At 38.2% G+C, this 26,531-nt stretch overlaps 1 protein-coding gene across 1 annotated transcript in view; it reads right to left on the reverse strand.

Moving 5' to 3' along the window:
* Positions 1–26,531, reverse strand: part of UBA6 (ubiquitin like modifier activating enzyme 6) — a 34,090-nt gene that overhangs the window by 3,624 nt on the left and 3,935 nt on the right. The window contains exons 4-32 of the mRNA XM_083834817.1: positions 25,066–25,160; positions 24,194–24,222; positions 22,969–23,063; positions 22,356–22,467; positions 21,233–21,313; positions 20,527–20,649; positions 19,305–19,428; positions 17,983–18,086; positions 17,121–17,183; positions 16,058–16,134; positions 15,351–15,417; positions 14,803–14,946; positions 14,087–14,154; positions 13,751–13,829; positions 12,947–13,027; positions 12,492–12,569; positions 10,993–11,174; positions 10,319–10,424; positions 9,031–9,120; positions 8,840–8,920; positions 8,075–8,203; positions 7,075–7,126; positions 6,906–6,969; positions 5,998–6,067; positions 4,735–4,806; positions 3,442–3,559; positions 2,255–2,448; positions 901–1,028; positions 57–144 (exon numbers count right to left, since the gene is read on the reverse strand). Of these exons, the coding sequence (XP_083690943.1) occupies positions 57–144; positions 901–1,028; positions 2,255–2,448; positions 3,442–3,559; positions 4,735–4,806; positions 5,998–6,067; positions 6,906–6,969; positions 7,075–7,126; positions 8,075–8,203; positions 8,840–8,920; positions 9,031–9,120; positions 10,319–10,424; positions 10,993–11,174; positions 12,492–12,569; positions 12,947–13,027; positions 13,751–13,829; positions 14,087–14,154; positions 14,803–14,946; positions 15,351–15,417; positions 16,058–16,134; positions 17,121–17,183; positions 17,983–18,086; positions 19,305–19,428; positions 20,527–20,649; positions 21,233–21,313; positions 22,356–22,467; positions 22,969–23,063; positions 24,194–24,222; positions 25,066–25,160 (2,794 nt within the window). The remainder of the gene's footprint in view (positions 1–56; positions 145–900; positions 1,029–2,254; positions 2,449–3,441; positions 3,560–4,734; positions 4,807–5,997; positions 6,068–6,905; positions 6,970–7,074; positions 7,127–8,074; positions 8,204–8,839; positions 8,921–9,030; positions 9,121–10,318; positions 10,425–10,992; positions 11,175–12,491; positions 12,570–12,946; positions 13,028–13,750; positions 13,830–14,086; positions 14,155–14,802; positions 14,947–15,350; positions 15,418–16,057; positions 16,135–17,120; positions 17,184–17,982; positions 18,087–19,304; positions 19,429–20,526; positions 20,650–21,232; positions 21,314–22,355; positions 22,468–22,968; positions 23,064–24,193; positions 24,223–25,065; positions 25,161–26,531) is intronic.

The raw sequence follows: 26,531 nt of genomic DNA on the forward strand, positions 1-26,531 counted from the left end.
GACAAGAAAATGCTTTCCTCTCATCTTGCATTAACACAGTGCAATAGATTTCTTACTCTGACAGCATTTATGAAGTCCAACAGTGTAAAATCCTCTTTTCCATAAATTGTCCACCTGTCCCAGATTGTAAATGATATCCCATTCCTGTTTTAAGAAGAGAAAGATGGTTTGTTACTTTAGAACAGACATTTCCTTTACACATATATCGAAGAATTGCTCTCTCTTCTAGTGACTTGCTGTTTTATCTCAAGCAAAAATCTCTTCTGTCTCCTGCCATTTCTCTAGCCCTTTCACCTGGCTAAGCACAAGACACAAAGCTATAACTGAGTAAACATAATATCTGGCAACGAAATTAGTGAGTTTTCAGACATACTGAAAAATAGGTTTTGTATTGACCAAGATACAGAAGTGTATCCAGTCTGAGCAGACAGGATGTTTATTAATAACTGTGCTGCATATCTATCTTGTCTAGATTTTTAGAGCCTAGCTACCAACAGCTTCCACTGAAAACAAAACTAAGCCCTTAAAACCACTAGCTTTAAAATTAGGACAGAGGAGCGTATGAGCTGCATGTCCAAACAGGAAGTTGAGTGATGCATTATGGGACACCCTTGGCAGTAGTATATGGCTAATAGAGCTTGATAGCAAACACAAAGTTATTCATCATCTTCCAAGTTTGAAGAACGAAAACAACCAACCTTGAATATATCTGTATTTTTAACTGGAGTATGACCATGAACTTTGGTTCCATTACACTTCTGCTATAACAAGCACATACGGATTTAATCTGATTATCTAGGTTTAATAAGTACAAGTCTCGCACATGTAATGTCTCACCAACTTCTAAGTGAGAGACATCAGGTTTCCAGAATACCACCTTTCTACCATCACCCTTCCTACCTGATTTCAGTTCTTCTTACTTCAGCAGTTTCTGTAAAGACCATTATGGGAATGGCTAAGTTCAGAAAACAGTTCTTGTATGCATCAGCTGGGTAACCACCCACAACTTTGATGAGTTCCAGTGCAACCTGCAATACATAAGAATCACTTGCTTCCGTAAGACCCACATTAATTTAATTAGGAGGCCACACAACTGTAGGATAAGTTGTTGAGGAGATCAGCCTTTGTGCAATCCACAAAGTAAATCACGTTAGATGCAACCCAAATATACCACAGAAATAAATCTACTGCTGCTGCAAGTATTTAAAATGTTCAAAACTCTTCCTAATGCAGGACTCTTACAAAATTCTTCAATTCAAGACACCCCCCATAAGGCTTGAAGTTCTGTTGAGGTGCGTGGATGTGAACTAATACTGAATAGATCATTTCCACTCTTGACACTGCCACTCTGATGGTAGTAATAACTGCAAAAAAACAAACCAAAATGCTTATCTTCAACTCCTCTTTCCGGTCAGAAAACCAGAAATAAAAGTACTGAGGGCTTACCACAGCCGAAACCAAGAGTGACCTTTTGTACTTGCACACAACAGAATAGAAGAATATGTCCTGGTTTCAGCAGGGGTAGAGTCAATTTTCTTCATAGTAGCTAGCCTGGTGCTGTGTTTTGGATTTAGGAGGAAAGTAATGCTGATAACACACTGATGTTTTCAGTTGTTGCTGAGCAGTGCTTACACTAAGTCAAGAACTGTTCAACGTCTCACACCACCCTGCCAGAGAGGAGGGCTGGGGGTGCACCAGAAGCTGGGAGGGACACAATGAGGACAGCTGACCCAGACTGGCCAAAGGGATATTTCGTACCACATGATGTCATGCTCAGCAATAAAAGCTGGGGAAGTTGGCCAGGTACCTCCCATTGTTTGTAGACTGGCTGGACATCGATCTGCGGGTGGTGAGTAATTGCATTGTGCATAACTTGTTTTGTGGTTTGGTTTTTTTTTTTCTTATCAAACTGCCCTCATCTTAACCCAAGAGTTTCACTTTTTTCCCCAATTCACTGCCCCATCCCGCTATGGGGGCGTGAATGAACACCTGTGTGGTGTTCAGCTGTCTGCCAGGTTAAACAACAGCAGAATATAAGTTTGAAATGAAAGTATTTATGACATATTAGATTGATAATTATCATTATAGAATGAATACATTGTGATCTTAAATAATTAAAAAAACCTTTTCTTAGATGATGCTCTGTCTGGGTAGCATTAATGAATATCCAAATAATAGTGGTTTTAGGCAAGGAACAGCAACAAGAAAAAAAAAAAACAAACATGCATTTTCAGAATTTTAAAAGCATACTTACCAGCCCTGAAACTGCAGCAGTAGCCGTTGCAATTGCAGGAATAATCTTTCCAGCAATGCGCTTTGTTTTGAACCGATCCGCTGGTTCGATGTTGTACATCTTGGCTCGTAAGTTTGATGCTGCTGTTATGAAATCTATATGTCCATTAGTATCGTCATCTTTTTCAAAAGAAATGGGCTTCATTTGCAAGTCATCTACTCATAGAAAAAAAAGAGCAAAAATTATTGTTAGAAAACGGAGGGTGTCCTAAACATAAGTTACAGGGAAATAGAACCTTAACAAATACACTCAAATACTTTTTTTTTTATTTTATTTTTTTAATGTTCTGGAGCTTGGTGCCATACTTATAACTTACTTTTCCATGCTAGAAGGAAAAATGTCCCTATCAATATTAATGATGACTGTTGTTAGAAGTGAGTAACTAAATAAATAAAGAGGTCCAGAATACTATTTTCCTTGCAACACCAAGAATAGATTTTGGATAGTTCTGTGGGTATTTCTTACTAACCTCTACCGTGTTAATAGCTTTTCTACTCTGAGAATTCCATATAAAAGCTTTGTTTATCTGTTACCATATTGGTATGAGCTCAGTAGCATGGGAGACAGAGGTTTGAGTCAACTCTCCATAGGATGGGTTAGAGCTGAAGTAATCTTTCTCCTCTGTGTCCATGGGCTAAAAATCTATGCATGCAGTTCATGCCCAGTGACCACTTCGTGTTGCCAAACACAGAAACAGAATTCAAGTATCTACATGTTAACATATCTAGAAGATGCTGATGAAGACTCTAACAGGCTTCACAATTTAGGATAATTTCAGACTGTTTCCTGTAAGAACCAGCTCTCAAGTTTCTCATACCAGAATCACTTTCAGTCCATCTGGGATCTAAGTCAGGACCTCTTCCCTCTTTAGAGGGAATACCCTGCTACCTTCTCACAGTTATCAGGGCTGCATTTGTGTGCGAGTATAACAAAGAACCCTATACTTCTGTATTTCTGAGATTCTTGCAAGTTTTAAGGTCAAGCAATATGGACAAATTACCTGCATGGTACCTTCGAAAGACTTAGTAATCAGCTGTCTAATTCTTGCAGAATTACAGAACTTTTTTTATCCAAAGACCTGAATGTCATGCTGCTGCAGTGCAATTGCAAGATGTTACTCATCTATAAAGCTAGCTTGTACTACTCACTTTCCAAAGCTTCATTGGATAGTATAAACTTCTCCAGCTGGAAAATAGCATTTCTTTCATCCTCACTGCTGACTGGAATATGATCTGGTTTTCTTGCAGTTTCATCGGTCTGTACAACCTGCAAGTGTGTACAGTGTTTAAGTAATAGAATACATGAGCTTTGTACAACACAAGCATACTAAATTTTCTGTGTTCCCTGCAGTCCTCCCTCCCAGGTACAAGAGGGGCATGGACTTCCTAGAGCAAGCCCAGCCAAGGGTCACAAAGATCATTAAGGGACTGGAGCATCTCTCATATCAGGAGAGGCTGAGAGAGCTCGTGCTGTGCAGCTTGGAGAAGACTCAGCAGGATCTTATCAATGTGTGTAAACAGCTGATAGCGGGGAAGGACAGAAGGTGGGGCTGAACTCTTTCCATTGGTGCCCAACAATAGGACAAGGGGATATGGGCACAAACTGAAGCTTAGGAAATTCCGTAAGAAACATAACACTTAAAACCAATAACAAACAAATAAAAAAAAAACCCACACACCAAAACAAACCACAACCAAAACCGTAAGGATGGTTGAACACTGGCACAGGTCACCCAGAGTGTCTCCAGTCCTCGATGGGATTCAAAACCAGATGGGACAGTCCCAGACAACCTGCTCTAGCTATCCCTGCTTGAGCAGATGGGTTGTACAGTCTACAGAGTTCCCTTCTAATGTGAACCATTCCGTGATTCTGAGTCAAAATAGGAGTTTTGTCTCATGAGACAAGCATTCACGAGACAAACATTAGCACTGGGCAAGAAAATATGAAACCACCCTGGGATATATTGTTAAGTGATGACAAATGCTAGCCACTGCAAAACAAGACTTAAGCTATTTTGAAGTTAACACTTCAGAAACAAACAAAAGTAATGACACTTCCTTAATACTACCTAGAGAGAAATAACAAATCGACTCTAGTCAAGGATTGCTTTGAAGTTGCTTATGAGTGACATTTTACTACTTTAATTATACAGGTATAAGCTTGTGTAAACTTAAAAACATTGTAGACTTATGATCACACCCGTGCATTGAAAAGGCTACTGCAAGTCATTTACAAAAGCCCCATAGAAAATCCACCTTGCATTTAGTGGCTGGTACCTTAGCTCTATTCAAGTTAAAGCAGTCCTGTATGTCACTCGCTTGTTTCCCAAAAACGCATTTTTATTCATGTGTATTTCATATCAGCATCAATGCACAGAGTAGTGGGAGATGTATGACACTGTGTGTGGATTATTTTTTCTTTAAAATTGAAGTCATACTTACTTTGTTTGAAGGTCTGAACTCTGGTACCTTCACAGATGAAGTTATCTTCAAAATAGTTTCCTCTGACAAATCCTATTATGGTTTTGAAGAAAAATAATTTAAATTCATAGCAACTGAAAAAAGCCCCCCACCCTCCAAGAGACTACGTACGCAGGAACATTTCAAAGAATACCAAAACCAAAAAAATCCCACAAATAGTTATCGGTGTTCCAATGAGACATCAAGTGAGGTTTACAATGCACAAGACCCACAGTGGTATGAAGTGCCTAGCACTAGAAAACTGAACAGAATTTGTGTGTCTGTGAAATAAGATTATTCCAGTAGCCTCTTTGCTATAAAGAGACAAACACATATTTGTCTATACAAATGCAAGATTTGCAAGAAATACAGAAGAGTGTCAACATTGATAGGGATTCATGGAAAAATAGGTATCAAAGTTACATCCAAGCTTAAAAAAAACCAGTATATTTTATTTGTATGTACTTTAAAATGTCTGTACTGTGTTTTGTTCAAAGAGTACTGAAGTCAAGTCAGACATCCTGAGGCAACATAAATACTTGTTATCATATGTCTGATTTCTGTAGATCTACCATGAGGGAAGAGGTGCCATTTCTTTTATCTGGTGTCTGCAGCATGAATGGCAGGGTAGTTTTGCATTAATTGGAATTTTGCTCTGCAAAGCACAGCAACTCTGACTGGCCTAGAATCAGTCAGTCTCACTGCACAGCACCTGGATCCACATATATATCTGAGGTCTCCTAATTGCACATAAGGGAGGCATTACTCATAGCACAATACTTGAACTAGTTCAGCAGATATAACTGTGACTTGCAGGAAAATTCAATTAGAAAAGACAAAGGGTAACAAGAAAAGCAAAGGATAAGCAACAGAGAGGCTGTGAGTAGTAATTAACAATAATAAAACACCTCACAAGATAGCTAAGATACTTAATCAAAAAATGCCTTAAAAAGATCTTCTTTCAATTCAGTCATTATATTACACAGGAAACAGGTCCGTCAAAATCAGGATTTAAGAGTTCAGAGCTTACTGAAAATACCTAATACACTAGTCATTTGTTTTCCTGGCTAGTAACTTTAATCAAAAAGAATATGTATAAACAGCTGCTGGACAACCAGTGCTGATGGATAGATTATTTTAAGAACCACTTTAGTTATCAGAAAGGACTGGCAACTAGAGACGAGACCAAAACTGAATGTGTATATCCAAGTTATGAAATGGGAACACTATTGCAATATGGATTACCTTTTCTGTGAAGGGAACACAGTACACGGTTGCAAAGAGTTTTGCTGCGCTCACAATGAAACCATAGTGCCTGAAGAGGAAGAGATTTTTTTGTTGTTCAGTTGTCCACATGAAGTTTTGCAACCATATTCAAAGAGATCTTGAGAATGCACATTGAGAAACAATGTCTATCCTCCAGAGCACACCATCCAAAACAGACAGATTTTGAGGAACTCCAAAGTCCTTCCCAAAACTAAGTAACCTTTGATGAGTAAAGTTATTTAATGCTAGGATTAAATGCATTTCCTTAATATCTGCAATCAGGAAGATCTCTCACATGACATCAATGGAAGGATAAAAAACTTCACCTCAAAACTACTCTGACGCTTGCAATGATCTCAGTTTTCTCCCACACTAAGAATGGGGATACAGACAGTTTCTCAGAGCAGGTGTAGATATGCAGCAGATCAAGGCTTTTTGATGATTCAGCCACATAATTTTTAAAATTATCTGTAACACTTAAGCCATCTAGATCAGACCCAAATCATGATGAATGAATGACCTCCATTAGGTCATTTTAGGTGGTCAATTTAATTGGGCATATTCTGCATTTTATGATGTGGGCTGATAGGGATAAAACAACAACTTTGTAATTCTGTAGCCACACAATAAATGAAATGGGTTGTTCTAAGCCATTTCGTGTTAAATATCATCAGAACTTCCTGTAGCATCCTCTGATCCTATGTCAGTAAGTTCTATTACCTGCAGTGAAAATGAAAGACAGTTCTCCCAATCTGCCACAGTGTAAGACTATGCACGAGCCTCTATTGAGTATTAGTCTAACTTGTACTGCTATAAAGCCACTGTCTTGTATGTCCTACTATGGGGTGAGCTTTATAGGATGCATTAAAATGCTGAGCCATACTTACAAAGGATCATTAAATTCAAACTTCACTGGGAAAGGTGGCCTCTTTGGTGACTGCCAGAACAAACCTGGCAAGAAGACAGACGTATGATGAAATCCTAATGAATCAGGAACAGCAATGTATGATATATGGCATGAATTCACAGGAGGCATAAGACAGTGTCTGTACTTACTTCCATCTTTTAATCGTGTATCAAGGGGAAATGAATGAAGAAGCTGAAGAGCCTAGAGGAAAAGATATAACAATTTACTAAAGTTATTCTATATAGACTGACACAGCTGCACAAAATCATGCCTTCTTTTTAGCAACAATGTGAAATCTTGATACAGCTTTTAAGACACTCCAGCGTATAGCTGACGCCATTTAAAGAGCTAAGAAAATCTAAAGATATAGAGAGAGCTTAAAGACATAAATACGTACAGGCAGAGTGACTTGCTCATTCATTCACAGGATGAAGATGACAATGTCACCTCACTTGTACCACGTCCAAGCAAGATACTTCATCCAACAAGCAAAGAGTTCCCCCCCACCTTGTTGTCACTTTAGGATTCTGGCATACCAATTCACAACTGGGAAAGTAACATTTTCATAACGTGACAACTGTCATCACAACCAGGGCTTCGATACACATGGATGTGATATGTTTATTAATACACAACATCCTAATCACTTCTTTCCTACACAATTCCTCACCACACACACATACAGACACTTCAAGCAACACTGTAGATCAGACTTTCAGAATGACTTGCTTATATTTTAGCCAACATTTCTGTGACAGCTTTAAGAAAATCAGGGATATGTATATGAAGAATTAAGTAACAAACAGTTTAGTGGGAGAAAAAAAGCTACTGTCCTTGAATAAAAGGCATCTGATAATCCGGCTGCTCTGGAAAAACAAAATACCTAGTCGACTGGAAAAAAATGCAAACAAAACTGCATGGAAACTACTGAACAAAGCCATTAGGAATTCGTTAATAAAGCAGTCTAAAAAAAACTCTACCGTAAGAAGAGGAAGGGATGCAGCATTTTAAAATTTCAAGTAAAGTTTGTTATTTATGAAGAAGAGATGGAAGTGCATGCAAAGACTTGGAAAACTAGTTATTAGGGATAAGTTCTCTAAAATCCCTATCAGTTAAACGCTGCCTTATTTCCACATCTTAGCTACCTACCTTATGGCTAAAATATTTTTCAAATTTTACTCTTGCTAGTTCCACACACTGAGTCCAACTTCGGGGTCTTCTACTGAGTGTTTTAATAACATGAAAACAGCCTTCTAAACTCTCCCCTGATTTTATTCTCTAGATACAAAAGGAAAAACAAAAATATTATAACAGACAAGATTCATCACAAAATGGTCAAACAGTAAGTTTGATCTTATTAAGTTATAGGCAAAAGGAAACAGAACATCATTTTGTGAATATTAACCTTCATGTGGTTCTTCCCTTTTGTGTTTTTCCGCAGAAGCTGTGATCTACTTAGTTTTATTTCCACACAGTCCTACTGACCATTAGCCATTATAGACAAAAAATAAAAACAATTCAGCTGTTAAATCCAATCTATCATGTAGTTAAGTTCACTTGAAAGTAAATCTACCCATCTTTTTTCCCAGCTGGTTGCACGTGAGTGATACTCACTAGTATTGTTGATAACAACCCCCCAGCGTTTCTGATACTTCTATATCATGTACAGAATACACGAACTAGGGAAGCATACCATGCACAAGACTTTGACTTTTATTAGAGAGCAGAAATACTGTTCCTATGAAGGATCTACAAATGTCTTGGCCAAATAAGCCTTCAGATTTTCTGAAGAAAGTCAGAAAATAACCCAAATCTTACTTAACATAATTGGGAACAAAATCCAGTAACAAAAGCATTAGTTGAACAAAAGCATTAATTCAAACTCTGGATTTTAACCTGGCAACACTCTCCTACCTGTAAAACTTCTTCTGCAGATGGATAGGTTTGCCAAAATTTGTTAAACAATGAAGGCTTATGAGAAAATGAACTTTCAAACTAGAAAATAAAAAGAAAAAACATAGCATTTTACAAGAAGTACTTCAGATCCCCCATCCTTCCAAATACACAGCAAGTTGTGTCAAAAACCTATAAACTTATTTCCTTACCTTATCTCTTGCCCACTGTATCGTATGTTCAATGGCAGCTGGGAAAGATTTCAAGGTACAAAAAGGTATTTCTTCTTCTGGTGGATCCCGCTATATTTAAGGAGAATAAACGTGGGCTTATTAAAGCTTATTGCTAATAATAGCACCAAGAATTTATACACTATATACATTTAGAACAAAGTTTGGCTTATGTTTATTTGTTTATAATGAATAATCTAAAAGATGCCAGAAAGTGAAATTCAGCCCTAAAGCATAAAGAACAGAAGAAGTTATCAGCCAGTTTTTCCAAGATATGTAGTTCATATTCACATACACTGACAAGATGAAATATGCCCTTTCACTCACGGCCAGAAAGAGTTTTCTTCATTGACTCCTGCAAGGCTCTAAGGATGGTCAACATTGAGGCTACATACCAAGTGGCATCATTTCATGGTGCCCTCAAACAGTGAATTTCTACCTCAAAAGGTAGTTTCACAGGAACTTAAATTGAGGGATACTGCAAGAGTTTGAGTATCCAATTCAATCAGAATTAGTACGTATCCTTATGGAAACAGGCAGACTAATGCCTACTACAGAGGCTTGTGTTTCTCCTACCTCCTTTAGAGATGATAATCACCAGGAACAGAATGAGCTAGAAGAAGGCAGTTCAAAGAAAGAAAACCACAAGCAAAAAAGCAGTTTGCAATCACGCTGTGGGACTGTATTCTTTTTCAGAAGTGAGCTTTCAAGGAAAAAAAAAAGTCAGTCCGTAGAAAATGTTTAAGAATTAACACTTTTTTTTTTCCTCCAAAGTTCTATTTTATAACCATTTTGTGACTACAGGAGGGGATAGGCTCCCTCTAACTGAAAACAACAGTCCACAGTTGTTACAAACAAGCATGGGAATACTGCAAAAAGGAAGCCCTTCTTTGGCCTTATGTGGTACTCATAACTTGAAAAAACTCAAATTTACTTCAACACAGAGTTCTATTACAAAATAACACATGTAGCTGTTCAAAAGAGGGAGTAACAAGGTTTATGTTTCATCACTCATAGAGCAGTTGGTTTTGATTATTGGCCCAGGTGTAATCACCAGCTACATAAAGATTACATAAACAAATCTCCAGTCTGCTCAAATTTAGTTTCCTGAGAGCTTTTCTTAAGAATCCAAGGAAATAATTATTTCTTAATAGGACTGAACTTCAACAACTCAAATGGGTCACTTATTTTAGACAGATACACAATTACAGAATAATAGGTTATCATGGGACTAGCTACAGAAGCTAAGTAATGGTCTTAAACCACTTACGTGACTATTATATGACTCTGTCAGATGAGGCACAATAACTTCCGTGTGTCCTTTCGTTCCCATAGTTCCAGAGTCTATAAGAGGACGCAGGTTTGCTACGCAACGACTGACATGGAAAGACACAGACTATCAGGATACAGATTAATCACTACACTCGCCTTGCAGACGTTACCAGACCGTAACCAAAACTGACTCTAGGACCTTTCAAGAAGAGTGGAAAGCTTAAACCAAGAACAAGTTAAATAAGAAGAGCTACTTCAAGTTAGACTGGGACAGCATAAACCTGAGCCAACCTAGAATTTTTTTTAAACGTAAGCATCCCTACTTAAAAACTTAGGGGTACATACACCTACACGTAAATAATTCAGCCTTAAGACTGCCACACTATTATCCCCCTCAAACAGGCCTTGACAGCTGTTCATTCCCAAGAAGCCAGTCAGAGGCTCCCTCCCATGTGAACAGCAGCATTTGCACAAGAACAGAGCTGGTTTTCACCACGAGCTTAAAACTCTTCCTCCTCCCAGCCAGCATCTTTGTCAAGGAGCAGAATAAATTTGAGTAAAATGCTATCAATCTTTAGGTAGTTGAAATTCAAGAAGACTAAGAACAGAATAATAAAATTATTCTAAAATAAAAATGGGAACAACAACCCTCACTTCCTTTTCACAACCTACCTATCGATGTACCTCCTCGCCTCAACATTGTCCAAAGCAGTCACAATCACATCTTGCTTGGTGTAGAATTCATCACTGTAAGTGTTCTCAGTGGCTGGACAAACTTTATTAATATATGAGTCAATCTTTAAGTAAGGATTGATGTTCAGAGTTGCTTCTGCTGCAGTATAGCTTTTAGGTTTCTGAAAGTGTAAATATATAAATGTATATCAACAATATTCAAATAAGGAACATCTGAGTCACAAGTATTGACTTCATTTGCTGATCAGACAACAATTCACTTCGACAGAAACATTAGCATGCAAAATACACAATAAGGGCAACTCTTTAATCATATACCTCCCTCACAAAAACACATCTTAGGTTAGTTTTGGGTTTAGTTTTATTTAAAGTAGTGGGTCAGAGACCACAGTGCTTGAATGGTGCAGCATAAATGTATCCTGTAACTGAAACAAATGCACGTGCTGCCTCTCATGCTCTCAAAACGCTGTAAGAAAAGAGCAGTTCATGACTGTCAGAGGATAAAACCATCAGTTACTGTGACTTTGACCATGCAGCACAGACATCAAACACCTATGAATAATCACATTACTGCAAAGTATTTCACACAAAACTCATTTCAAAACCTAAACTGGAATAGAGTTCTTAACCTGCCTGACACTTTTAGCCACTTTAAAACACTACATTTGATTATCTAGGGATCTCCACTCAAAACACCAGAACTCAAGGCAGTGTGTCTTCTGAAAGCTTGCAGAGGTCGCTTTCCATTTATCTATCCGACCAAAATATAATCTATTCCTAGATCTGCTCAACAAATAAGAGGCAAAGATCTAGCTGCTGGGTTTTGGGCAGGGAAATCCCTTCTCCCCACTGCTGTCAACATTTGAGCTGCTTTTTAATATTTTGTGCCATGTTTGCAAGCACAGGGATACTCTCTCTGCTTCTAAGAAATTAACAATTCCCATGACATCCATTTACTGAACATACCTATTTTTTTTTCAGGCTATTTACCTGCTTAATGAAGACTAAATTAAGACAGGCTGTAGTATTCAGCTAACACTTAGGAACTTAAGGAACTTAAGTTCCTTTAGTAGTAGTAGTTCTATTGAGAACAGACTTCTGCCAGTGCCGTCCGTTTTATTTTATTCTCCCTGAATTTCAATGGTACAGAAAAGCATTTTCTAGCTTCTTAGTTCATGGTGGTTTCTTACACAACACAGCATTTGTCATCTGATTCTTTCTTTGCAAGTTTGAGAGATTTCATTAGTCAAAGACTCCAGTACAAACGAAGATCAGACCAGCCAAGTTTAGTCAACCAACACCAGTGATAAGTGGCATGCCAGCATCGTCTGGCTATTGTTTTAAAAGATACTGAACTTCATTACAGCCATTAAGTCCTCTGTGGCCAGAAGAACATGCACTCACAGTGGAGCTCTCAGGGAGGACACAGGACAGGAAAACACAACAGTCCAGGAAGTTTACTGAACAAGAAAGTATACCTGTATGTGATGAGGTCGAAAGAGAAATTGCCTGTTCAGGTTGGATTTCTCTATCAAGTCTGGATCTGTAATTGTAACCTAAGTCAGAAGGGGCAAAAGCGATAGCTTAAGTTATAAATAAAGTGTAGCACTAAGCAATACTCTTGAAGAAACCTATACAGAAATGTGTTAAAACAAAACACACCTCTTGTCATTCACTATGGCTAACAGCTCTGCCTATATTCATACTGGCTGATTAAATTTTGTTTTAAAATCGAAATATAGCAACTCCACTCCAAGTGTTCTGCCTCTAATTGCATACTACTTCCACTTCATATAGAAACTATTCGCCCCTAGGCCCAGAGATAGACCTGAACAAAGGCTTTGACTTTTTACTACTTTTAATGTAGTCAAAGTATTTAACTATTCCTTGCTACAGTACTTTTTCAAAAGCAAAGTGGATGTACGTGACTTACCAATCCTTTATCTTGCCCAGTACCAACACCAAGAAGTGCAAAGTTTTTTAGCATTTCACAGCCTATTGCTCCACAGCCAACCTAAAGAAAATGACATTTTTAGAACTGTAAACTTCTGTGAGCTGTCCCCGAGGAAGATTGAGGAATTGATTATTCCCCTTTACTGAGCAGCCATTAGACCACACTTGGAATAGTGTCCAGTTTTGGGCCCTCCAATAACAAAAAAAAGGTGATGAAAACCTTGGGCAAGTCCAAGTAGGGGGCTGGAGCACCTGTCCTATTAAAAGATTACAGTGGATCCATACTTCCCCAAGATGGAGAAGAGAAAGTTTAAGGTGGACCTAATAGCAGGATTCTGATTCCTAAGAGAAGGTTACTGCCAAGGCAAAGCCAGGTTCTTTATGGAGGTGCACAGCAGAAGGATGAGAGATAATGATCAAAAGACAGACAAGAGACAGAGAAGGTTCTGACTTGGCATAGGCAAACATTTTCTTCTGTAAGACTAAACAGGCATTGGAACTGGTCCAGAGATGTACAACCTTTGTCCTTAGAGGTTTTCAAGATTCAAGTGGATTCCTAGACACAAAGCTAGCTCCAGAAGTCAAGCACTGCACAGGACACCATGTGCCACACAGCTTAGGACTTGTCTATTATATGGGTGTCTATGCCAAGTTTGGACCACTTGTTCTGCAGTGGCACAAGTAATCAGGGCTAATTTATTATTTTTTTAATCTTTGAGACAAGTGACATTAGCTGTACTAGCAGAGTATTTGCAAAAAGCCTAACAGTTTCAGGCATACTCACCAAAAAAACATTCAAATTATGCAGCTTCTGGCACAGAGGGTCTCCAATACAAGCCCTCAAGGCATCATACCTATCTCCCCTACGGAGGGGCAGGAAAAAAAAACAGAAGAGTAGCAAGCTGACATTTATCATGCTAGTATCATTGTTGCCAAACTGCACTTCGATGCAAATTAAGAAAATGAGACTGAGCCCCTGAAAATCCCTATTCCTCCCACACTCAAATAGGACACACATTCTTAAACCTAAACCTGTCCTCCTCCAGAAGGCTGCACTGAACTCCTGATTGAGACTCAGATATGGAAAGTACATAAAACAGCAGATTGTATTTATATTTACCGTGGAAGAAATTCTTCAGAGCCCATCTTTTCCAGAGGTGTAACAATGTCTAACATATCTATGTACAACTGTAAAAAACAAAAATAAATTAAAAACTGAAAAAAATCACATTTAGTTTAAAAAAATAACGTAAATATTTTCTATGCACAACAGAGTCAAGAAATTTACAAGTCCTGAACTTTTATTGTCAATGGAAGACTATACAGCATTCGGTTCATTACAGTTCACTACACAACTTTAGTGGACAGGAAAAAGTGCCTGGACACAGAGAAAAGCTCACTGAAATCTGAGGCACAACCTTTTGACTTGTGATGTTTTTAACCAGAGGGTTGTGATTCTCTAAATTGGACTGTGACTTTTTTAATCTAACTTTATTCTAACACTTGCCCTGTGGGTCCTGAAAGTACAGTAGCTTCAGCAGGCTTCTGCACCATAACACACCTTTGCAACTCTGTACTGACAAGCCAACACTTGCCTTGCTTATAGAAAAAATAATATGATGTCTGAATCCCAAATATGAAAGTTTTGGTTAAAATTGCTGCACTTTCATTATAGAAACAAAACCTTCATTTTTTTTCCCCTAAGTTCAGTCTCAAGTCCTTTTTTTCCTCCTGTTAGAAAGTTGTTCGAGCTCTTTTGATCATACAACATTCACATACAACCGTACATTCATTACATCACCATCAAAATAAAGCTAAAGAAGAAAAACGCCTTACCCACTGCTGTAATGGAGAAAATTTTCCTGTTACTGCTTTCAGGACTTCCTGACTAGCAACACCACCCACTGCTGCAGCCAGAGGAGCTAGAAATCCCTGAGCAGTTCTAGACAGCCATCTCACTATATCTCCATTTACCTGAGGCTGAAAAATAGGACACAGTAACAACAGATTTATCCCATCAACTGAGCAAGTCAGCACTTTACAGTGCCATAGCTATTGATCTATAGCAAAATAAATTACTTCACTCTGCCTAGAAAAATGATTTCCAGCTAGGGCAGATCCACTACATACCCTGAACATCGAACAATCAGTTATCTAGAAACTGGATTCACATAGCCACATGGATTCAACACTCATGTCAGGCAACCATTTGGTTGAACCAGTGTTGATACACCACTGTGTCACCTTGTGTGGCCTTCATAAAGTCAGCAAATCCATCGCTGGATACAAAGACCAGAACAAGGGCCAAAAACCAAAGCACAACCTTTAGGCAACTAAATGAGTGCATCAGAAATTACTCACAATGACAGTGATCTGTTACTCACTTTGTTTTCCAGTGTTTTGCTTACAGACATGGCTATTTTCAGCATTTCCTCAGCATCTTGAAGGCATCTAGACACCAGAGTAGAAACAATAATGATCACTTAAACATTCTATAGTCCTAAAAACATAATCAATGGAGAATGAGCCATTTGCTACAGCAGGAAGAGTTTGGAAATTTGTATTGGCTTTAATATTGATCATTAAAAAGCAGTTTAAATGTCAAGGTTGGCTCAAGAATAAGAGTCTCAGTGTAGAAGTCCATATGCAAGTCAGCTGCTGAGACTTACACTTTGTAAGTAGCTTTGTCTAATTTGCTTCAAAATTATGCACGTAAAGAGCTACAACTGAAAAAAAATTACTGATAAAAACAAAGCCTTCAGATTCTTAAATCCATAAGCTGCAGGATAACTCAGGAATCGCTGAAACAACTTTTCCAGTTCAACCTTTAAATGTGAAGAAACTGGAACAGAGAAGGACTGCTTTCAGAAGGAAGTAGTTGGATTTTCTGTCTACCCAGGCCCAAGAAAGTGCCATTGCTACACTGAAAACACCTTGTTCAAGCCCAGACAGGTACCATTTTGCATCTAGATTTCAGCTTTTCCTTTCTATGTCATCTCTTAAGTACTAGACAGACAAGGAATGCTGCTGCACATCAAGCCAGAGGAGAGATCTGATTGAAGACTTAGCAAACACAAGACTGCTACATTACCCAATGTTTGGCATGCGACCAAAGTTCTCCTGGAAGTGGTTCAAGGCAAGCATGGCAACATGGATCTGCAAAGGTGCCTGTTAAGACAAGAATACACATTGATGAGTTACATACTCAAACTGGAGGAGACAAAAGCAACTGTTTATTTGAACGGTTCTGCTACCTTTTCACTTCCTTGTTTCTTAACTGTACAGCTCCAAAAAAGTTTTTGAGTAGCATTAAAAAGCCAACTTGAGGTATCTTCCGCTAGCAATTTTACAAAATGGGTTCATAAAACATTGCTCAGAAGTAACACAATATCCTTCACACACATTCAGCACCCACTTCAACCAACTTCAACTACAGAGTCCACCAAAAGAATTTAGTACTAAAATTGGAAAACATGGTAATCTTCTTTTACCTAGACGTTAGAATGTACTGCATTCTGCCAAGCCTCAATATCAAAGCCCAACAGTAATGATCAACAGCAGAAAATCTGAACAGACAAGCTAGATCTTACATTATTAGACAAACAACAAAATCACTAGATCAACCTTTTTTTAGCGTAAGATTTTAATGGGGACAAGACTTACATTCCTTGAATATGAATAATACTTCAGTAAAATTGTGTTAGAGGCAAATACGGGTAGCTTTATTTTGGATTTTAAATACTTTTGAAACTTTTTTTCAACGAAAAAATATATTCTCACACTTAACTGCAGTTTCCTACAAGTAATTTTTCTAGATTATCCTGACTTTGGCGTATTTTCTTAATCAACCAAAGATCATCGATAAAGAAAAATCATTCTCTCTTGCAAAATTAATACTCCCATGCATTAAAGAGTTATGAAAACCCAAGATTTTAAACAGCAGATTTACAGAGAAGTGGATAACAAATTTCTACAGGGATCTAAACCATAACGTACGTTCTGTGTGAACACACAAACTGATATCCTACTCTCATTTCATACTTTAAATTCTCATTTTAACTACTGCAGAAGAGTTAAAAATATGTTGTTGTACATATAAAGCTACAGATCACATTCTTTGTTTTAGAGTTAAAACATTCCCATATATTAATTACCTCAGGCTTGCTCAAGTCTGCAACTAGGCATAATGGATTTGTTAGCTGCTTCTCCAACCGTTCCTGGAAAAAAAGAATGCATGAAAATAACAGTTACTGAAGGACATGATGGTCACTGCTATCTCACAAGACAATTCTCTTCCTGAAGAGACTAAGAACTGAATATCCTTTCTCACTAGCATTTTTATTACCGTCTTCATTACTAATACCTGGAAAGATGCAAAAAATAATAACATACCGCAAATTCTGTAAGTTAAAAGTGTCACAGAGATGTTTTACATTGCACTGGCAAGACTCATTTCCAGAACTGCTCTATTGTCATCTACCAAAGATTTCACAACTGGTAGTGTGCTTGTAAAAACTTCACAATCCAGCAAGAAACACGAAGCCACTGGTTTGCAGAGACAAGACACAGCCCACACACTGAGCTGGGCACTTTCATACCACCAGCAGCTGATCCTTACTCCCAGCTTTTACCAGGATGTTTAAAGGCAGCCAAGATTTATTTTCTGTGGGTTCAAAATGGATCGCAGCACCATGTGCCTTGCTATCCCTCTCATACAAACTCATCCACTCTTGCTTGTTCTCAGAAGGCTGCCAAGAAACCACATATTCGTAGACTTTCACGGACTCCCCAGCACTACAGGGATAGGCCACCCCTATTTCCCCTCCCCTACATTGGCCAGTAACTTTGAATTCAAAGTATTTCTTACTCTTCGTGTTTTATTAATAAGTAACACTATCCTTACCCAGTAACTGTAAACCTGTATCATGGTTAACCAAAACATGTATCTCCTGAACTCTGCTTTCAGTGCTTAGACTGTTATCACTGAGGAACCTGGTTGTGTAAAGGCACACTTACAAAGTAAAACATCTTGGGGGTCTTCACTTGGACAGCTATGCCACCATGCAAGTAAGGCTCCATATCTGATGTATCACCAATGCTGAAGGAGTAAGGTGACACCACTGGAAAGAAGAAAGAATAAACACTGTGACAATGCATGTTACAGTTCTACAAACAATAAAGAGTTATTTTTTTTCCCCCAGTGTTTATGTTCTAATGTTTTAGCATGCAACTTTGCTTTGAAACTGTGAATACAACTGATCCTCCTAACTAATGGGATTGTCTCTCAGTGCAAGGTTCTGGGACAAAGTATTACTCTCACATGATCTGTGATGAAATAAGCTTTTTAGAGTAGCAGCAGGTTTAACAAGAATTCTGATGACCACAGCTCTGTAACAACAGTGAAATCATTCAGTTTTATTTGGACTGTGCACAGCAGTGTCCAATATACCAGTCAGAGTAGGATTTTAGCCCAGTGACTAGAACCACAAGAAATCAAGAAAAATGCTCCAGCTGCCAAGCAAAGCAAGTTAAATCTTGTCTTCTTTTACCACCTGGAGCATCACCGAGATAAAAGAAGACAACATACAAATGTTTTGGTATCTCACGGGACATGAAAGTTGAAACCAAAAGCTGGGCCATGATTAGGAGGAAGAAATAGCATCAGAACTAGCTAAACAAATAAATGAGTCCAGAGAAAACAGACTCAACCACCTTTTGAGGGTACAATTTTTTATCTCAGACCACAAAGTACTAAAAAACAACTGAACAACTCCACAACTCCTAATACCCATTCTCCCTCCTTTTCAATTGGGTGATTCCCCATCATCCAAAATGAACTGAGTAGTAGGCCTTGAGACCTACACGATGAAGATGAAAGCAAGTTAAATGGCAGTTCATGAGAAATATTTCAAAAGCATGCTCGGAAACTGAGTGATGTCAATGCATCCCAATACACTTACATTATCACCCAAGAAACTACAAGGCATACAGTGACATACACAGTGGTGTTAATTTAGTCCAAAACAGGTTTTACAGGGCCCTCAAAAAAACCAAAACACAACACAACCCCAAAAAATCAGAAGTTTTGTCAGTCACCGCAGAGACTGCCAACTAGTTTCTACTAGCTGGTAGTTTCTACTACTTCTTAAGGAGCAAGACGAGTTTAGAAAAGCTTCACAAAATGGAAATGAAACAACGCTAGAAAGACCTCCATGCCAGATGGCAATTTTTCATGTGAGCTCTGTACAACCCAGAACTCTTCTGGCTACAATAACAGTGCAGTGGACTAAAAAAGGCCAAAAAATAAGTATATTGCAAATGAGTCAGAAACAATTTACCTGTTATTTGGTGTGTGGACCCATTTAAACATGACATTCCGTTAACTTCACGAAAGGTTAAGAACTGTCCAGTTTCAAGCCTGTGTGGACGATTTTCAAGGCAAGTGACAATGCCAGGATTTGACTGAAAGCAAAAATGGCAAAGTTAGGAAGGAGAAAGGAGTCTTGTATAAAGGAGTCATGCTTTATCATAGACAAAAAGCTTTTTGTCTATTGAAGCTGCAGCTAACGCTTCTAGTGCCTCATTTCTGCCATAACAAGGGATTTATTCAAAATATTTCCACTTCAGAAAGTGGAAGCAAGGTACAACTAAACTCAAGTATCAGATTATCAATTAAGAAAGAATTTAAGAAAAATATATTCCTTACCCTGGCATGTAGTTAGGACAAGATGTGAAACAACTGTGTACAGTTTATGTAATTAATGAGGATCAAATCATTCATTCCACTTTAAAGACACCAAAGAACTGGCTGCCCAAATCATCGTGTCATGAGCTTTAATTCAGATCAAATACCATTTGTTATACAACCCCTTCTATCTTTATTATTGTTACATCTAGAGTGGAGATATGACAAAAAACTTGCTACTGGATGAATAAGGTTCTTGTATGGACTTCCAAACAGAGTTGAGAGGAGCCAAAATCGTTTACATTTACAAAATACAAGATCAAATAGATATACTCTCCAATATTCTCCACTGAAAGTGTTATTCATAACATCCTTTTCTTGCTGCCTTTGCTTTGGGAGGTTAAAACAATCAACTCTTAAATTTCTTCTCAAAGCAGGCTCTTGATCCCCTTGATCATTCTGGTGGTTGTCCTCTATGTGTGATGTAGTTTCTCATAAAAAGGGCTAGTTTCATGACTGTTCTAGTCACGACTATTTTAGTCATGAAACTCGTTTTGAAGACTTAACCTATTCCCACAACAAGGCTATATCTCCTCTACACACTTCAACTCTTTCTTTCAAGAAGAAAAAAAAGCCTCAATGTTATTACGTTACATTTCAAGCAATGACAAGGAACATCTGCATGCTCTCTGATGTCAGCACTCATCACTGACTGTTTTTGACGTAGACACTATAGAGGAGCTTGATTTGCCTCTGCTATGCAGTTTTCAACTGCTTACCAGGCTGGTAACTTGAAATGCTCTGCTTGGTCATTTAGACAATAATGAGTCATAACAAAGCAAAGTTATACCAGCACAATAGCTTCTATCCCTTACTTGTGTAATATTTGAAATGAAGATTTCCTTTGGTTCCTCTCCTGTTGTATCCAGCACTTCAAATTCATCACCAAAGTCACAAAACAGACGTGAACATATTCCGTACACATCTGCACTGATGAACTGCAAGACAAAGTAAAAATTGTAAGTATCCCTAAAACAGTATATACCAAAGGAATGAACTTTCAACATCCAACCTTGTCCAAGGCTAGCAGGTGTAACTTCTGCTCTGGTGGAAACCTGTGACATACACCCAGGTCACTGACTCTACAGCACAGCATTAATGACCTATTTGAACTCACATCAGCATTTCAGAACCTCTACACAAAAACCAGGAGTCATAGCAATAGGCAATGAAGTACTGCCATTTCTACTACTGCTACATTTGGTCTCACCCTGTTCTCTCATAACAGAGGTTTTGAGCTAACAGTGAAAACTATTTATTCACCAGCAGATTCCCTCCCCTTCCCCCCTGCCTCCCCCCCCCAAAATATTAACCAAGCTGCGTGTCTGTTGTTACATGGGTAACCACTCACAGAACAGAATGGCAGCAGCATATTCCCAAAAACTCATTCTGCTCTGTCATTGTGGTATCTGCATAAAACTATATACCTCATAACCCACTTTCTCAGTTTCTGGATAGAACATGCTGGAGGTGTAGAATGCTTGCTGTATGGATTAATTGTGTGTTTAAGTTTTCTGTTACCTTGATGGGTGGCTGCTGAGCATGACAGAAGTCATTAATCTTCTTCTGTAGCGATAGGCTTACTTCAGTCAGTATGACACACTGTGAACAAGAACACAAATAAAGCTGAGATACTGAAAGCAATCAACATTTTTAGGGTATGGAAAAGCTAGTATTAACAGTAAGTTACTTTGGCACCCTGAATGTCCAGAATTCCTTTCCCTACTACTCCCAACATAATAGAGAAAGCAGTCTCAAGTCAGTTTTCTCATCAGATAGGTTACTGCTCCACAAGTTCTTGAAGCAAGATGAACGGGACCAGGAACAGCAAATTCTCACTTTTTAATCACAACTTTGAAACTCCAAACCTAATTACAATACTCAAGAAAACAGTTACAGGTAATTTCTGAGAAAACATAGCTCTTGAATTTCAAGATTAAAGTACGCAAAACAAACAGTAGTGCCAGTGCATACCAGGAGGTCTGCACAAGATTCAAGTACTGGTGTTCATTAAGTTGCAGACATAACACAGTTTCTGCAAGCATTCTTTTCAAGTTCAGGTTAACATTGGGTTGCAAAGCTTATGCAGTGTGTCCCAATTCAGTTATACACATATCACTGTAGCTGGGGCATTCGGAAATTTGGTTAGCTTGGGTGTAACCAATAGCCACGCAGTACAAGCCGCCAACTTATCCCAAGCCATGCACACAGGCAGACGACAGCTGACTGAACAACTGAAAAAATCCTCCTTCCACTACATTTCACTAGATATACAGATACATACATAAACGACCTAATTAAACAGCCTGAGTTTCTACTGCATGGAATACAATGTACAAAACACATGTAGGACACTGTGCAATATGACTGTTAAAAAGTCAGTTTTGTCTTGCAAATAAGAAAACTATTGTACAGCAATCTCAACTAGCTATTTGTTGTCATAATAAATTCCATAAGTGACAAAGTAAATTGATAGGAACAGTTTTAGCCTTGAAAATATGAGCATGACCATTTCATTCATCGAAAGACACGTTTCTTTCTTTCCATCATCTCAAGATACACTTCAAAGTTTGCTTTCATTTTATTTACTTATATTAAAAGCTCTGAGCAAAATACTGTGACATTCAAATTAAGAGTGACATACCTGGTACTGCTTTAGGAAAGACAGATCTGTGTTTTCCTCTAACGGCACAGTTGATGCTGCTACGTGGACATATGGATTAAGTTCAGCAATACGATGAAGTGTGGCCTCAGCCCTGAAAGAATTTTCAAGTTGTTTTTTTTAATGCATTTACAAAATTGTATTTTCTAAACCAAATTTCATACTACAAACACCCTACAGGTGTCCTGTAGAAAGTATCCTGGTGACAATCAGCAACTCATTTCTTCACACTTAATTTCCTAGGAGGTCTGAGGAAAACAGCTCTGTCCAACAGACAGTGAGACATTCTAGTCTTGCAAAGGTGGCTGAGAAAGTCTAAGAAAAAAATACGCCCTGGCCCTCACTACTAAATTAACGTTACAAGCTCCCAGCTGCAAGAAGTGAGATATTTGACTCAGGATTCCAGCCCCAACCTAGACTTCTCATGATACCTACCTCGGCACTGTACTCAAAGCCAGCAACTCCAAAGGAAGGGGGTTAACAAGTACCTGATATTATTAACAGCTCTTAGACAATGAACTGCTATTTTTGCCACTGATCAGACTGTTGGTCCTAGTCAAGTTCAGTCCTCCCTCACCCCAAAGACTTCACCAACCTGTTCCTTTGACTAAGTATGTCATCTTCATGGATGAAGAAATTGATCCCTAAATCCCATTTTGTGCATTGCTTGGTGTCATGAACTGTAAGAGCCTAAGAAAGAGAAAAAGCATTTACTGGAAGAAGTATACATGGTTTTAGCACCCAAAATGATGGATTAATCCCCATAAAAAAGCTGGTGGACTAGCATTGCAGAAGACCTAGTTGTACCATATATAGGAACGAACTCCTCCATCCCCTTTGCCAAGAAAACTCTTACTGTTTGAGAGAGAGGAGTGCATCTGAAAGACGCATTACATTAAGTATTTTCCTTGCAGCTTGCAATGATGAGAGTATGTAAATACTGAGGATGATTTTTGCCACACTGCAATTAAAGCACAACTGCAATCTGTAACTGAACAATCTCCCAAAATTATAAATAAGCGGATTTTTGTGTGTGACTGGAAGAAACAGCCTTAAAAGGCTTCTCTAATAACATTAATTCCAGCAGCACAAAAGCAGTTGTCGGACTAAAACACCCAACCATTTTAAATTCTATACAAATGGATTCTGGCAGGTGACAGACTACGATAACATTTTGAACAGATTGGCGTTTCACTTTATATCACTCCATTTACGAGTGGTGACTTTGTCAATGAGTTTTGTGAATTCAATGCCTGTTGAGCAGCTGGATGAAATACTACATGAGGTATTTCATGGAATTGTAGGACGGCTTGGGTTGGAAGGAACCTTAAAGATCATCCAGTTCCAACCCCCCTGCCATGGGCAGGGATGCCACCCACTAGATCAGGTTACCCAGGGCCTCATCCAGTCTGGTCTTGAACACCTCCAGGGATGGGGCATCCACAGCCTCTCTGGGCAACCTGGTCCGGTGCCTCACCACCCTGAGAGAAGAATTTCCTCCTAACATCTAATCTAGGTCTCCCCTCTTTTAGTTTAAAACAATTCCGCTTTGTCCTATCATTATCTACCTGAGCAAAAAGTTTCAGAATGCTTCTACTAAGAATCCCCAAAGGTACAAAAACTCAGATTTCACACTAAAGCAAGACCCATACCTTACTACTAGAACATTCAGACAAAGTTTTTGCTCTAGAGTCCTCATTTTTTTTGCAATCCTCCCAGAGAAAGACAGTTTCAGAAACTTAAAATTAGTTAGCTAGTGGTGTTGTCCCCTTCCCTCCCACTCACCTAAGAATACCCAACAACAGAACTGTTTTACATACCTTTACCCCAGCCAGAATGATATTTTTGGCTGAAAAAAAGAAACACACAAAAAGAGAGAGGGACTGTTGCAGATTTTTTGCAAAGCTGTAAGTGAAAAGTTATGTGGGTGGACAGTAACAGTATGTCACTCCTAAGAACTTCACAACTTAAGGGTTTGTTTTCTTTTATGTTTGGTTTAAGTATTCTACAGCACGACTGAAAGCAGAATAACATGAGCAAGGTTAAAAGGGCTCTCTACGTTTGTCGTTCACCAGCTGTTCATCCACAAGTGTGATTACAGAAACACTAATGACAATAAACAGCAGAACTTGATAGATCAATTCTGGCATCTGGTGCAGAGTCCCATCAAAGCCAACTGAAAGGGTAATACCCCAGGTACAGACAAGACTAGTCTTGGCTGGTTCTTAAAGAGTAAAGGAAATGGTTATTGGGGTCTCTTGCACTGGGACAATTATGCATTTTTCACCAAATTGCATCTGTTCCCCTACGCCTTCATACCCCCATTTCCTACACGGGAATAATTCAGTCTATGGCTATTCCTACATTAGGTTCATCGACACTGAAGCCTAAAGGAATAACTTGGATTATCCAACCTCAACCTTCACCCAAGACACAAGACACTGGGTAAAGCTATCTGGCCTTTGGGAGCATATTTTAAAATAAAATTTAAAACTTTGTTCTATTAAGAAGATAATTTGACAGAAGCCCAAGATCTTTCCAGCAACTATGTTACTTACGTGTCATGAACATATATATATTCACTCAGATTTTACAGATGTACTTATTACATCCAAAATAAGCTTTAGAAGTAATCTCAACAGTATGTTTAAACACACTTGCTTCTGCTTACATAAATGTTGCCTGAACTTACCAATCTCCACACCAAGACCACCTATACCACTCAGGAACATGTGGGACTGAGCCATCTTCTGCATTGCTGTGTCTCCAAGAACATATCTCTGGCGACTACATCAGAGATAAATTCAAATAAACACAAGATACAAATAAAATCAAGAGCAAGATAAAATATTTTCATTTTTAAGTAGCTATTCCTTTCCTGCTATCAACCCAGTCAGTTTCTAATATGCAATATGTTTCTAATATGCAATAGTTATGCAGATGAACACGTCACTAGTGACGCATGCACAGCTATATTTACCACTCCTCCATTCATCAAGCAACTGAGGATGTAACATACATGGATCTGACCTGTATAGTACTTTAGGAAGTAAATGCATATCAATGGTAATATTTTCACCAACAATTGAAATAGCAAAATGCATTTACTATAGTGTTTCTCAATGTTGGGTTTTAGAGAGGAAGAAATATATATATATATGTATATTATATATAAAAGCAGTGCAAATTTTTTCCAGGACAGTAAAAAATCACTTCAGAATTAACTCTTGAAGAGACAAGCAAACTAAAAAAATTCTTTGCTACCAGAAATATTCAAATCAGAGGGTGCAGCAGCTTTTGTAGTCAAATCCTGAGCTCTGAAAGACTCTCAGTTTCTAACCACACAATTAAATTAAAATCATTTTAAGTAAAACTTCCTGATGGACAAGTATGACTTCCCTATGATTTGTGTCAAAAATCCATACAAGTGCTGAATTCGGTGCCTCATTTGTCCAGCATACAGAAGATGTGAATTTATTTATTTTTAATAAAGAAGCTTCTCATGTCACCATGTTTTTCTAGGGATACCATTTGTTCCAGTACAGGGTCTTTAAGCTATTGTCATGCCAAATGACCTCAAGTCACTTCTAGATAACAAATTTAAAAAATAAAAATATAAAAAATTAAAAGCAAAACTAAGGTCCAGTCCAAACCCAACACCCTGATATCTGGAGGATAAGAGAAATACTGATGATATACATGCAGACAGAAATAAATGAAATAAACAAAGTAGTAGGTAAACTACATAGCATAGAACAGAAGGGCAAAAAAAGACTGTACTGAAAGAAAATGAGGAACAAATAAGAGAGGAATATCTGCTTAGTTAAAGGAGAAACACGCTAGAGTCAGGAAGAAAAAGAATGCATTTCAAACAAGAAAAGTATTAGTCCTGGTTTCCAAAAAGCACTCATTATTGATACTGTTAAAACTGCGTTCAACACTGTAGTACATAACTACGTTTTTACTGGAAAAACACTAATAGTCAGAAAGCACCTGTTAGGATACCAATAAAGAAACAGTTTTACATGAAGATGTGCTATATCTGCAATCCAATCAGTTCTCATAACTAACTGTAGTTTAAGAAACTTTGCAGGAAGTGGATTCAGTTTCACGTGCTGGACATTTCGCCCCTCCGCTTTTAAAGTGAGGGACAGAACA

Source organism: Anser anser (genome assembly GCF_964211835.1).
Source record: "Anser anser genome assembly, chromosome: 4".
Taxonomy (NCBI): domain Eukaryota; kingdom Metazoa; phylum Chordata; class Aves; order Anseriformes; family Anatidae; genus Anser; species Anser anser.